Raw genomic sequence first — 15,508 nt, 5'->3', positions numbered from 1 at the left:
TGCTCTGCCGCGTCCCTCTCCCTTGCATGTTGCCTGTCACGGCGGGCGGCGCGCGCCTTGGATTCTGGAGTGCCCGTGCGGGTTGGCGGCGCGGGCACTAGCACCCACCGCTGCCCATGCGGAGCAGCGGCCGACGGGGGAAGGGGACGGCGCGGGGGCGAAGCGAACGACGCTGCCCTGGAGGAGCTGCGTGCGGACCGGGAGGGGCCAACTCGGCCATCCGCGCTGCACCGGCGCAGGAGCCGCAATGACGCTGCAAATGCGGAGCTACCCCCGTGTCCACATTGGACCGCTCCAAGGCAATGCGGAGGGCCAGCTTCTTATCGACGTCGACATCCGAGTCGGAGTGGCTGCCGGAGCTTGACATTGCGCCTGGTGGGTTCGAAATCGGAGAGAGGAGAGGAAGGAGCGAGAGAGGAGAACGAGTGAGCTAGGGTTCCGAGCAAGGAGATGGTTGGGTTTTTTGGGATAGTCGTGGGGTCGGTGGTAGGCCAGTACGGTCAGCTCAGATGTGGCGGATGCGCCCGGATGAGCCCGGCCCGCCCCATATTTGGGCTGGATATGAGGGGCGTCGGACAGCCTGGGCGTCTAAGGCCGAATTGAAGTACTCCTACTGTCTCACCACCACAACCGAAGCGGTGGCTTCCTCCTTCGAGGGGCATCGCGAAGATTAACGTGGATGGAGCAGTAGTGAGATCCCAGCGAGGTGGGGCAGTCGCAGCTTTATGCCGCGACCAGGACGGACACTATCTAGGGTCATCGACGATGGTTTACTACGGAATCACTGATCCTTTAACTTTGGAGACGTATGCATGTCGCGAAGCCCTTGCTTTGGCTGATGACCTGGGTGAGCAGAAGGTGTGCGTGACCTCGAACTGCCAAGATGCGGTGAACGACATCAACAGGGGAACTGGAGGCCCTAATGCCGCTTTGGTGCATGAAATAACGAATTACTGTAATAGCTTTATTTCTTGATCTTTTGTTTTCGAGCGTAGGAACTTCAATTTTGAAGTTCACAATCTCGCCAAATTTGCTTGTAACCTAGATATAGGTAGACATGTTTGGTTGGGCATCCTCCATGACCCAAACCTTGTACCTATGACAATCGTTTTGAATGAATAAAGCAGGCGAGATTTCTCAAAAAAAAAAACCTGAGTGGGTAGATTTTTTGTGACCGGTTCGTCCTTCCGAACGTTTTAGACGGGTTTGAACGCCCGACTATAGATGCTCTTAGCCAAATAGCCATGTCTGTCGAAAAACTAGAAGCCCATACCCCCCCCCCCCCCCTCCCCCCCACACACACACGTAAATACCCGCCTAAGTGGTTCTGCTGCTGGTTTTACGGAATTTAGCTGGTTTTAGAAGATGAGTAAGCATTGACACTTTTGACGCGGCACGGACCGCTTGTTCTTGGTTCCGCCGGACTAGTCGCTCCCTTCGTTAGCAGCAGTGGACCACTAATGGACCAGAGCAATCACTTAATTAATTGAAATAAAATTCAGACAAAGTGCGGAAAGAAATCAAAATCTAATGTCTATTTCTTCTGTTAGACTTCAGATTGCTTGGAAGGGAAATATGAATACAGACAACATGTCTTGCTCTGTTTTTTGCGGCTCACTGTTTCTAAATGTAGTCAAGACCTTACCTGAATATGAAGTCCTCACCTTAATACAATACCAGTACATCCATTTCCATCAAGATGAACAATGCTAACATAAGCAGAACAGTATCTGACTAAGCGACACCGAATGCATTATCTTCAGGACAACATTCACACATCATCGGGTCATCATCGGTGGATCATTTCAGACTCCGGAGTCTGAAAGTCTGTCCTCATCGTGCAGAGATGTGAGTCCCTGTAAAAGAAGCAGGTTTTTTTCCCACAAGTACTTCCGATCGGCCACACAAATATAGAAAAATGTAGTAAAAGCAGCAGGATTTGCTCTCTGGTACACATCACAGCTGCATGATCCATCAAACTAATCACATGTACATGGAGTATATCCAACAGCTCGTGGTGTCGCTAACACACAAGTCATGTCATCCCTTGACGAAACAAACATCACGCTACTAACACACATCATGGCGCCACTTACGGTCGTCCTCTTGGCCCAATGAACAGGACCTGGCATGGAACAAAAGGTCGATGTAAACCCTATCTCGCGCGCCTTGAGAGCCCTAGGAAACTGAGGAGGCAGGACAAAAAATGTAGGGCATTAGGTTCGCATCACGTACCTCAGTCCACGGCTTCAATCAGATCATGAATTAGGCGTCATGATTATGAACCGCACCAGCGGTGAAGGCGGCCGGAGAGAAGTGACTCAAGGAGGCCAAACGACCAGGAGATTCGACTCGATGACCAGGGTGAAGCGACACAATCCAACCATGCCATGTAGCGCCCTTTAAATGGAAACGACATAAAATCAGCACCAAAACCACTCAAGGGGGGGCATTTACCCGGTGTTAGAGGTTTTTGGGTCAAATTTATACTCCTTAAATTGGAGTTCAGGGGGTATTCGTCCATCAGGCCACATTTGAGAGTGAAATATGGACTTCTTTAAAAAAAACCTAGGCCAGCGGGTATAAAATATTTTTTTTTCACCGTGTATGACATGAGGAATCACTTTGGTCACTGACAAGCGGGCCTGACCTACACACCGTCACTGACAAGCGGGCCCACGTTAGCAACACTCGGGCCCTACCACGATACCCACCTGGTTATCCCTCTCGCGGTCCCTATCTCCTTCCATTTCCCTTCCCCATCACCGCATCTTCCTCGCCTCCGTTCCCCGATGGCTCGCCTGCTCGCGCAAAGCCTAGCCCGCCCCTCTCCGGCCACCGCCTCCGTCCTCCCGCCGCTCCGCGGGCTCTCCACCAAGGTCGAGCTCATCGAGATCGACCTCGCCGAGGAGGACCCGTCGTCGGTCGAGGTCGTGGGGATCCGGCGCATGGAGGAGGCCATCCACGGCGTGATGGTGCGGCGGGCCACGCCCGAGTGGCTCCCTTTCGTGCCGGGCGGGTCCTTCTGGGTGCCCCCGGTGCGGCGCCCCCGCGGGGTCGCCGAACTCGTTGGCCGGATCGCGGCGTCCGGGGTCGGCGAGGTGTCGTACGAGGCGGAGCCCTACGTCCCCATGACGGAGGAGGAGGTGCTCTCCCTCTCCACGGCCCGGGGGTGGCCGTCGGCGGCCTACTTCGTCGAAGGTGAGCGGGACGAGTGAACCGAGATCCGATCTCGCGGTTGCGTGGATTATTCGATGAGTTCGATCGAACGGTAGAAAACATACTCCTCCATCCGTTTCCAGATTTCCTTGTGGAATTAGACGATGGGCTGTCAGATTTATGCTGTATCTGCTCAACTTGGTATTCACATTCAGGCTGATATCATCGGTGAAGCACACCGGAAAGCGGTTGAGCCATTGCGCATCTCTCATGGTGTTGCTGTTGAATGTGTTCAGTTTATTGTCTATATGTTTGTTATGAGATGATTATTCACCTTCAGCCGTCTCTGGTTGAAGATTATTATAGTGGAATGAAACATGGTAATTAACGGTTGTGTCCTGGAGGATATTCTGAATTCATATATAGCACAAAAGGGATATGGCACTCAACTCAACACTCGCTTTATCCTCTTTGTTTGTTCCCATGGATTTTTATCTGTTTGTCCATCACTTAATATTACTGCTTAAAGCACCATTCTTTAGTTGTGTCCTAAGAATGTGCGGTCAATGCCTTCATAGTTGCATACATCATTTACCTGTATGCACACACCATGAGAACTTCTTGATATTTAGCATGATACCATTGCTTTATTCTTCTTATTCCAGCGAATAGGGGTGTTGCGATGTACCGCCTGTAAGGGTACCGAGGGTGCACCGTTATTTAAAATAATAATTTGCAACATTTTTAAAATTTCGTGACTTCATAAACTTCATGAGTTTTTGTTTTGTAATACGTAATTCATTTTCTTAATCTTGTAAAAAAATCAGGTAGCTAGTTTTTTAGGACCCAAGACTGAGTGGTTTTTCTTCAAGAGGGTTTTCCTTTCCAAGCGAGCAATTTTTTTTGTCTAGACAGCACAAACGGAATCGCTAACTTTTGTCTACGAGTAGCGCCGTCCTTTCCAATTTCTCGAGCCTGGATGGATGAAAGATACCAACGATTGTTTCAATTCAAAAAGAAGTTCCATGAGGAGAAATGATGATTTCATACTAAATAAAAAATACCACTAAAAAATAGAAGTCCCTCTTTTATAGCAAAGAAGATGCCTTTGTTTTTTCAACAATACAATCACAGAAAAGATCCCTTTGTTAACTCCGTGCAACCTCAGATGTAGCACCCTAGACTACTTGCACAAAACGTGTTTCCCTTGACAACAACAAAAACCCACAATGCATCTGTGATCTTTATTTTGTTATAATTTTTTGAGGTAATTTTTTGTTATAATTAATATACACACATAATAAAAAAGACATACATATTGTTTGTGTGTTATAAAAACATTAGTACATATAAAAATTAAACTATTTTGAAAATTATTCTTGTAATTATGAAAAAAGTGTTCACACATTAAAAAAACGTGCATATAATTTTAAAGAAAGTGCTCTAGTTTTTTAATATTTATGTAATTTTAACGTGTTTATATATTTTAGAAACATTCATGTACTCCCTCCGGTCCTTTTGACTCTGCATATTAGAATTGTCTGAAGTCAAACTTCACAAAGTTTGACCGTATTTATATCAAAAAATATCAATATCTGCCATGCTAAAGTTATACAATATGAAACTTTAAGTCATGACACATCTATTGATATTGATTTCAGATTTTGAATGTTGGTATTTTTTTCTATAAAGTTGGTCAAATTTTACGAGGCTTGACTTCAGTCAAATCTTATATGCGAACTAAAAAGGACCGGAGGGAGTAACTTATAAAGTGTCCAAAACTAAAAAAATGTTTTTCTTGTTTATAAAGAAAGTGTTCATGAATTTTACTAAAAAAATGTTCTCATAATGTGGAAAGTGTTCACGAAGTATTCTAAAAAAAATGTTCTCATAATGTGGAAAGTGTTCAATTTTTTCTTAAAATGTTCATGGAGTTTCAAAAATGTTCTCACATTTTTAGAAAATGTTCATGTAACTTAAAAGGTGTTCCCGTATTTAAAAAATGTTCATCTAATTAAAGAAGTGCATATATGTTTTTATAAAATGTTAGTGTAAATTTAAAAGGACTTCATGCATTTTAAAAGTGATCACATATTTAAAAACATCTATGTAATTTAAAATATGGTGAGGGGTGGAGAGGAAAGAAACTCGCAGACTCCATGAAAGGGAGAGGACGGAAATGGTGAGGGGTGGAGAGGAAAGAAACGTGCGATCTGATTTGGGAACTGTTGGAGAAAAAAAACATATCCACCTGTTCTTTTGCAAATCCAATGGTTATTGTATCCAGCCGAAACTGGAAAAAAAAACAGTTAACCGACCCATGAGCGCTTCGATATATAATTGATGGCCGATAAGCCCCGAAATTGTTTTTACCGTGCTATACATAGTAGGAGCAAGAGGTAAGAGACAGGAATAGGGCACGAGAACAACCTTACTAGTTGAAGTATTACTGGAAGAGATTTGCTTTGGTACACCTTAAAACTTTGCACGAATCTTAAATAAAGTTACTTAAAAAAGGTACTATATTCTCGTAGAGATTTGGAGTCGGGTTCATATTAGGTATCTTTCAAGAAAACTTGATTGGGCTCGTTTTGGGTGCCCCGGTGCGGCGCTCCCATTGGGTCATCGAGCTCCTCGGCTGGATCGCGGCGTCCGTGTCGGCGAGGTGTCATACGAGGCAGAGCCCTACGTCCCCATGACGGGGGAGGAGGTGCTCTCCCTTTCCACGGCCAGGGGGTGGTCGTTGCCGGCCTATTTCGTTGAAGGTGAGTGGGACGAGTGACCTAGATCATGTCTCGTGGTTGCGTGGATCCGATCGAACACAACAAAATCCGTTTCCAGATTTCCACATGGAACTAGGATGGGCTGGCAGATCTATGCCGTGTCTGCTCAACTTGGTGCTCACATTCAGCCATTCAGGCTATAGCATCGGTGAATCGCACCGGAAAGCAATTGAGCCATTGCGCATCTCATGGCGATGTGGTTGAATGTGTTTAGTTTATTGTCTATATGTTGTATATGTTGTGACATGATTATTCACCTTCGAGCTGTCTCTGGTTGTTTCTCTCGACCAAATATGGAACAATACTATTGATAATAATAAGTGTGTAATGAAAAATGGTTGTTGACGGTTGTTTTCTGGATGATCTTCTGAATTTGTAGAGCACACAAGGGATATTGCACTCAATACTTGCTTTATCCTCTTTGTGTCTTGTGTTTGTCCATCACTTCATATTAGTGCTTAAATTCGTTAAATCAATGACGCCCTTACAGACATGATGGCCACACAACCAACACAGAGACATAGAAACAACAAAAGGATACATGAAACTACAGAGCCAGCTAGCAGGCTACCGTATAGCACAAACTCAGAAGTTTGAACAAAAGGCCTTTGATGGACGCCACAATCTTGTCGAATAGGAGACGGAGCCAGGGAGGTGGTTTGCCGCTAGTAGGCCACCGTATAGCACAAAGTCAGAAGCTTGAACAAAAGGCCTTTGATGGACGCTGCGATCTTGTTGAAGAGGAGTCGAAGCCAGGGAGGTGGTTTGCCGCTGGAGGAAAACCCATATGTCATAAAATCCTCGAGGCAACACCGGCGTCACACTATCCGTCTCCGCCACCAAAGAAGGCACCACCTGTCCTCTCGCCCTGGTTCATAGGGCGTCGCACCATCGGCATGGCAGAGTTGCTCCCCTTGAGCATGCATGGATATTGAACAACCAGAGGCCCAAGGTAGGACAACATGCACCAGCACCTCATCTCGTGAAACACCTCATCCATTGCGATGGTTGCCTTTGAAACCCACCACGTCGCATGACCCAGCCGCCGGACGAAAGCACCAACGAAGACGTGGTGAGAAGAAAAATGCACGACGCCACAGGACACAACCGGAGCTCCAGCAGGAACCCGATCTGCCACTAAGCACTGCACCAATGAAACACACCGACCGCAAACAATGGCCATGGGCGACCACCTGCGCGAGAGCATTGCCCGCCCTCCCATTGTCCAAAGGCCATGCCTTCAAGAAGGTGAACGACATCGGAGCGCCGCCACCGCCGCCAAATCCAAAGGATTTTGATTTTCACCAGGGACACCCATGGGAGGGAAGGGGAGGGGAGCAGACCTCGATGATGCCTACGGGTAGGAGGAAGAAGCCCAGAGCACCATCGACATCATGGCCGTCATTGCCGGCCAAAGATTCCCCCCAATCCTTGTCCCACCAGCCCCAAGCCCGTCGACAAACCACCAGATCCAGCGACCAGAGCCCGCCGGAATCCTGGGATGGCAGGGCTGGCCAAGGCTGGCCAAGCTGCACGCCGGAACATTGTGTTGCACGCCAAACTAGTTATTTATATAAGGTCAGTGAAAAATGAAATCACTCATAGTTTAAATAAATGGCGGCCGCGGTAGTAATAAATGGCCACAACAATTGGCATGTGAAGTTTGGTGAAGGAATAACGTCGAGGCCACACACAATGTTCATTCACTGACCTTATATAAATAACTAGTTTGGCGTGCAACACAATCATGTTTGCAAGAAGGACAATGATCAAGTGAAAGAGGGGAGCAAAATTGACAAGGACGATTAGTGTCGCCGGCGGCGGTCAGATGGTGAAATCCGTTAGGAGTGAGATGCATCAGGAATTTGATCAACAGATTCAGCCGAATGAGTGGTCTAGAGTTGTGTTGTAGAGCTGGAAGTAGAATTGTACCACACACTGGCGGTGGCATGCAGATTGTTAGCATCCTTAGAAATCAACAGAGACATGAGACAAAATGGACGAGAGGCCAATGAGCACGGTTCAGGTGTGAGCTAATTAAACGGGGCATGCAAGGAAGGAGGTACTTTGCACTCCCCATGAGAATTAAACCGAGATTGTGGACTCCTCTCCGAGGAGACGACAATGTTGGCATATACATTCATACACAACAATAATGTCTTCAGACGTCGATACTACATCAGGACCGGGGGCACATGATATGATTACGGAAGTACTCTGTGGCCGACACTCTCTGCCCGATTTTGAGACGACGCCTGATCCTACGGCCGTGTGACGCCTGCTCCTACACATGCATGGCTCGATCCATAGCATCTTCCAAAAATCGTCCGAGCAGTGTCGTCCGTCTAGCAGCACTCATATGATTACGATCCGAGCAGCGACCAAGCCGACCGCGAGGCGTGGCCGGCCGGTGGAGCTCATTCGCCGTAGTCTGATTTTTTAAATAGGCTTTCGCCCGCTTTATAGATAAAGCAACGGTCCACACAATCTGTATCTAAAGTTCGGATCAAGAACGACGGCTAAAGCAACGGCACAATCATACCCAAAAAAAACATAAGAGAAATAGGGGAAAAAACAACTAGTAGCTGCCACCAAGCGGCCCTACGAGGACGACAGTCGACGCGTTGTACCCAGAAGCGCATCCATCATGAGACCGAGACGATCGCGGTCACGCTGCCTCGAGAGCGGGTGCCAGTGTTGACGAAAAGCGAGGAATTTGAAGGAGTCAGACGCCTGCCTCAGAAAGACCTTCTCAATCACCATTTTGTTACGTGTTGTCCAAAAAGTCCATGACATCGCCACAAAGATAAGCCAGAATAGGGGGCAATGTTGCGTATGGCGCGTAGTCCTGGACCAGGGGAATTCCGTGACGTTCAAGGCCTCCCAGTCGGGCCCAAGCGCCTCGCAAACGAACGTCTATAAGACCCGTGCCGACATATAAGAGAATAGGATATGGGTCCCAGTCTCCGGTGCCGCACATAAACAGCACAAGTCATCACCCGGGTCATGCCGCTTAAGTACCTCAATCCCCGAAGGGATGCGCTCTCGTAATAGCTGCCTCACAAAGATCCTAGTCTTCAAGGGCAGAGGGGCTTTCCACAGGGGTGAAAACCACGGGTTGGTAGGTGACTGGCATAAAGCATGGTATGTCGTGCTCACCGAAAACTTCACTGTCAGAGAGATCTGTCAAGACACGATGTTTGGATAGTCCAGTAGCACCATTGGTAAGGCAACCTGTAGTGTCACTCTCTGCTTGCCCAAAAGTACGACGAAATTGAATATTGCACTGTACAGATCGAAAGGCCATGGAAACAATTAATAGTGGGTCCGAACAAATCGAGAACAAGTCAGGGAAGCTCATTCTTAGAGGCTCGGTACCCAACCAGGGGTCCAGCCAAAATTGGGTCCCATCCTCATTCCCTATGAAGAAGAAAATTTTTACACGGATGTCCTCCTTGATCCTTTGGATGTGTCGCCAGAACTGTGATCCTCCCGAGCGAGAACATACTAGAAGAGGCTCACCCCTAAGGGCGTGTTTGGTTGCCCGCATCGAGCCCAACCAGGCCCGCGCGGGAAGGGAGAGGCTTGTTTGGTTGCCCGGTTTTCCTGTTGGGCCTGCATTGCACGCTCCTCAAAGCAGCCCAGAGCCTGGCTCGCTGAAAACGCTCGGATCGGCAGTTTCTCGCGAGCCAGGCTGAGTGCGGCGCGAGGTCGCACGGGCGGGAGCGAGGCGAGGGCGAGGGGGATGGCGGGAGATGGAAATCTGGCGCGCCGTCCCGGCGCCAAATTAGCCTCACCCCCCTTTCACTCGCTCACTCATAGCCACTGCCCCCCTTCCATCCCTACTGCCTCACCACTGGCGGTGGCTGCGATTTCAGATCTGTGCTATAGGCGGCGGCGGAAGAGGCGGCGGCGTTTGCGGCGGATCTGGTGCTGCCCTTGCTGTTGGCCACCATCTGGTCGACCCAGTCTGTGCCATGGCTCCCCCTACGTCGTCCTCGTCTCTGATGCCGGTAAGCAGCACCCCCTCCCCCCTTTTGTTAGCTCAGTGGTTAGGCCATTAAGCTAGGTGTAGGATCGATTTCCCACTGAACGAACCGTCGATGTCGACTAGGTTATGGACGCACGGATGAGGCCGATAATCCAGGCAGCAACACTGATTAGTGTGATTCAGGCATGGGTCATGTTCATGCACCAGAGAGCTGTTCGTCGTGCTGGGAGACCTTTGATCTGCTATGGTCCATTGTTTCCCCGGGAACAGGAGAGGATCCAAAATCTGAACTACATCTACAACTGCAATGACGTCGAGGCTCTGTGGATACTTAGAATGAAAAGAGCACCATTTGCCAGGCTTATCGAGACATTCAGGAGCAGGGGGCTGTTACAAGATAGCATCAACACCAGTGTCCAAGAGCAAGTGGCCATGTTCCTCCATGTTGTTGGCCATAACCAGAGGTTCTGGGTCATTCACAACACGTTCAGGAGATCAATAGAGACCATCTCTAGGTACTTCAAGCAGGTGCTTTATGCTGTTGGGGAGCTTAGAGGAGAGATGATCAGGAGACCATCTGGCCAGACTCCACCCAAGATTCGCGGAAGCCCAAGATGGTATACATACTTCAAGGTGAGCATTGACAATATACACTTTTCATGGCTTGATATGCTTGTATTGTTCAAGTTGAGCACTAACACAGACTTGTGATGCCATTTTCAGGATTGCATTGGGGTAATAGATGGTACTCACGTCACTGCCAGAGTTCCTAGGTCACAGTCAGCAGCATACAGGGGAAGGAAGCACTACACAAGCCAGAATGTGCTTGCTGCTGTTGACTTTGATCTGAAGTTCACATATGTGCTGGCTGGCTGGGAGGGGTCAGCGCATGATGCTAACATTCTCACCGACAGCATGAGTCGACCTGATGGGATCAACATCCCCGATGGCAAGTTCTACCTTGGAGATGCTGGCTATGCATGTCGGCCGGGTATTCTTCCACCCTTCAGGAAAACAAGGTACCATCTCAACGAGTTCTCTGGTAGGAACTATCCTAGGACTGCATAGGAGCTATTTAATCTCAGACACTCCAGCCTTAGAGTAACTGTTGAGAGGGCATTTGGAGCTCTGAAGAATAGGTTTAAGATCCTGGATCAGAAGTCATTCCACCCATACTCCGCTCAGGTTAAGCTAGTTCTTGCTTGTTGCATTCTGCATAACTGGATCCTCCAGTGGGGCTTTGATGAACACGTGCCTGAGGAGGAAGATGTCGAGCCTGACGATGTTGTTAGCTCCGGCCATGCTGTGGAGGCATTTGACAATGACGCTTGGAAGAACAAAAGGTTGGAGTGGGCAGAGGCATTGTGGCTTAACAGAGATCAGTGCAGGATTTGAAGCAGATGGAAGAAGAACAAGAAGCAGCAGCAGCGCAGTAGCAGCTGAAGCAGAAGCAGAAGTAGAAGAAGAGGAGAGGAAGAGGAAGATCTGGTAGCACCGATGAACTAGCCCCTATTTAGCCAATGGCTCTTAATAATTTGAACTGTCATTTGATAATAGTTAGGATTAACTATCATTTGTTTAAGTAGATGGCGCTACATGTTCAGATTCTGTGTGGTAAGCTCAGCACTAGTTAGAAATGGTGACAACACCTTATGCAGGTTGCAACCAAACACCATGTCATATGTGCGCCTAATGCAATGCCGGCAACCAAACGCCGGGTCAAAATTGGTTGTCTCATGCAACTAGGGACATGCAGGCAACCAAACTATGTGCATCTGAGGTTTTTTGGCTTGCATCCCCTCAAACCGGCTCAATAGAGCCAGGTTCGCCGGGCCAGGCTGAATCGACAATGTAACCAAACACGCCCTAAGGTATTTGCCATCTGTCGTCGCGGCCAGCGGTATTGACTACGTCTGGGCACATAAGTACACGGCCGGAGATGAGATGAGTAAGAGGATGTTGTACTTGTTCTTCAATTAACTGACTTTTTGGCCTTTTGAAATACTTGGTCGTACGCAAATAAAAATCACGTATAAGAAAATATCGCTAAAGAATCAGCTAAAGAATCAATTAACTGACTTTTTGCTGGATGAGACAACTAGCATTTTCTTCATGGAAATATCGCTATGTAGCTCTCTGCTTGCACATAACGCTAATTTTTTTCGTTACAGTGCATGGGCGTATGTGCTAGCCTACCGATAAACCTAGAAGTTGCTTTTACCGCGCGGTACACACGTAGGAGCTAGAGGTAAGAGACAGGAATAGCGAAGGCAATGGCTTGTCTTATTACGAGATACACAACAACAACCTTATGGTCAGTGAATTTATACATGTATTTGTTGCCCCGCTGCAATAACCGTGTACCTAAAAGAAGTTAAAGTTTTTAGAAACAACGAGCCTTCCTCGTCGATTTCCATTGAAGAAACTACCAGACATACAAATATTCAGAGAGAGCGAAACAAAAGAAAGGCTCGGGCAATACACGCAGAACAATTTGGAGCATCACCAGGAAAACCATCACCCAGGCTATTTTCCGATGACCACGCAGGGCCCTGAAAGTCAGCACACTCATAAGATACAGTAATGAACTTAACATAACAAAGCGTTTTGATCACTGGCACACAACAGAAGTAAGTCATTGTGAAACAACAAAAATGCATGTGAAAACTTTCAGCCACCTCTATGTGATCCTGAGAACCGTAGGACCCCATCCATGGCTTCTTGTGTAGATCTCCTGCACCACATGCTTGATCTTCTCCACGCCGAGCTCAATGCTTTCTTACTTCTAGGTTTGTCTGCAAGATTTTTTTAGTCGGTGAGATGACTGGAAAGATGAAAATTACTGTTCCATTTTCTTATCAAAACTGTTGGGATATCCTCCTCATATGGGCTGTGAGGAGATGACCATTTGAGGCCTTTTAGGCAGTCCAAAGAGGTGCAGAAGCCCACTACCCATTAGGGTTATGACCTAGGGTCATTTTGGACTTTGCACATGAGTGGATGGGGATGCTTTACCCTCCATCCAGCAGCCACCACCAAGTGTGACGAAAATTAGTTCATCCTCCAAGAGAGAAGAAGAGAGAAAACCAAGAGAGCAAGGGAAGAAGAGGAAGATTGAAGGAAGAAGCAAAGGGAGCTCCTCCCCAAGGTTGTGATGGTTCAGGTCCACTACCTTGCCTCCTTCAAGCTGCGGTTCCACCATCTTTGGTGAGATTGTTCCAATCCCTAGTTCTTGAGCCCCAAATTTTGTTGTGTTCATCCAAGATTCAGAAATCTTGATGTATGAGATCCTCTAGTGCTGTCTAGAGAAGAACTTGTTGTATCCGACATTTGATAATAGTGGAAGAGGATTTGGGTGGCTTCGGCCCGTGGGTTTTTCCCTCAAGTTGGGGGGTTTTCCACGTAAAATCTGGTGTCTCTTTGTTGATGCTTGGTGCTGTCCAAAAACTTACTCCTACCACAAGACACTAGGCTGAGGAGTGTCGTGCCTGCTGCTTAACATTTTCTGCCTCCATATATGCTGCTGCATATGTTTCCTTTCGTGCTAAGCAACGATCCTTGAGTTAGTACATGATGTGGTGCTGAGATTACTTTGTTTCCGCTGCAGTTATCAGTTAACCACAAGTGCATTTGTGTGCTAATTCCCAACAGAGTGGCATCAGAGCCTTGGTTGCTTAGAAGGTTGCAAATCCCAGTTGCTTGATTGTTGCTGGAAGTGCTGCTCACAATGGCTTTGGAAGAAGGTGCTACTACAAGTGGCATGATAAAACTTGATTCTTCCAATTACTCATTATGAAAGCCCATGATGGAAGACATCCTTTATTACAAGGATTTGTATGAGCCAATTGTGAAAGACAAGATACCCACAGGTGTCACGGAAGAGGAATGGAGAGTGTTGCACAGAAAGGTAGTAGGTATGATTCGGTTGTACATCAACCACAATATTTTCCACCATGTTGCAAATGACACAAATGCATATGAGATGTGGCAGAAGTTGGAGTCTATGTATGAGAGGAAGACATCAGTGAACAAGGCATCGGTGATCAAAAGACTTGCAAAGCTTAAGTACTGAGATGGCACAAGTGTGATTGAGCACTTGAATGTCTTCCAATGCCATATAAATCAACTTTCAGCCATGAAGATCAACTTTGAGGATGAGGTACAAGCATTGTTGCTGCTGAGTTCCATGTCTGATAGTTGGAACATGCTTGTTGTGTCACTTAGCAATTCAGCTCCGGATGGGAAGCTGACTTTAGAGATGGTGAAGAACACTATGCTGAATGAAGAAGCCAGAAAGAAGGAAAAGGATGATGCCTCTTCTTCTGATGCGTATGTGGCTGAAACCCATGGGAAGAATGAGAACCGTGGATGCAGCAATACTAGATTTCAGCAAGGCAAAAATAAATCCAGGGGGAAATCAAAGTCAAAACAGAGAAAAGATATTACTTGCTTTCATTGTGGCAATCTGGGACACATAAAGAGCGAGTGCAGGAAGTATAAAAGAGAGCTTGCAGAGGGGAAACTCACAAAGAAAACCAAGCAAAAGGCTGAGACCAGTTCAGCCATGACTGCAACAGATGAGGACTATCTAGTCATTGAAGATGAAGATTGCTATAGTGTTGTTCGTGATGAGGCCATGAGTTGGGTTGTGGATTCAGGTGCGTCATTCCACATCACATCACACAAGGAGTATTTTACATCTTACACTAGTGGTGTTACTGGCCAAGTGGGGATGGGAAATAGTGGTTCCTCAGCAATTGTTGGCAAGGGCTCTATATGCATTGAAACAAACACAGGTTGCAGATTGGTGCTCGATGATGTGAGGCATGTTCCCGACATAAGGCTGAATTTGTTGTCAGTGGGCAAGCTTGATGATATCAAACATCCTAGTTATTTTGGTGAAGGAAAATGGAAGCTCACCAAACGCTCCTTGATTGTGGCTCAAGGAAGTAAGCAAGGTAATCTCTATGTGACTAAAACCAAGTTGTGCAATGAGGTGTTGAATGTTGCTGAAAAAGACACCTCGGTTGAATTGTGGCACAAGAGGCTTGGGTATATGAGTGAGAAGGGCATGCATGCTCTTGCTCGCATGGAGTACCTCCCTGAGTTCAAAGGTATATCCTTAAAACCATGTGCACATTGTTTTGCTGGAAAACAACATAGGGTTGCATTTCGTACACTCCGTCCACATCGTGCAGAAAATGTTCTTGATATTGTGCACAATGATGTTTGCTCCATGACTGAAAAATCTCATGGTGGAGCATTATACTTTGTGACCTTTATTGATGACCATTCTAGAAAGGTTTTTGTGTATGTGCTGAAACACAAATACCAGACGTTTGAAGCCTTCAAGGAGTTTCATGCCAAAGTTGAAAGAGAAACTGGTAGGAAATTGAAGTGCGTGAGATTAGACAATGGTGGTGAATACAGAGGTCCTTTTGAAAGGTATTGCAGAAATGTTGGCATCGGGCTTGAGAAGAGTCCACCAAAGACACCTCAGCTCAATGGTCTTGCAGAGAGAATGAACAGGACACTCACAGAGAGGGTCACAGCTATGCTCTCTCATGATCATTTA

The 15,508-nt window shown here is 47.1% G+C and overlaps 1 protein-coding gene across 1 annotated transcript; it reads left to right on the top strand.

Moving 5' to 3' along the window:
• The first annotated feature begins 2,733 nt into the window (after positions 1 to 2,733).
• Positions 2,734 to 3,553, top strand: LOC125531583 (uncharacterized). Its single transcript, XM_048695932.2, has one exon. The coding sequence runs from the start codon at positions 2,793 to 2,795 to the stop codon at positions 3,216 to 3,218; it is 426 nt and encodes a 141-aa protein (XP_048551889.1). The 5' UTR covers positions 2,734 to 2,792; the 3' UTR covers positions 3,219 to 3,553.
• The last annotated feature ends 11,955 nt before the right edge of the window (positions 3,554 to 15,508 follow it).

The sequence above is a fragment of the Triticum urartu genome, chromosome 5A (genome assembly GCF_056163025.1).
Source record: "Triticum urartu cultivar PI428250 chromosome 5A, HENAU_Tu73, whole genome shotgun sequence".
NCBI classification, from domain to species: domain Eukaryota; kingdom Viridiplantae; phylum Streptophyta; class Magnoliopsida; order Poales; family Poaceae; genus Triticum; species Triticum urartu.
Note: the sequence above shows the minus strand (reverse complement) of the source record. Positions and strands in the feature narration are given on the sequence as shown.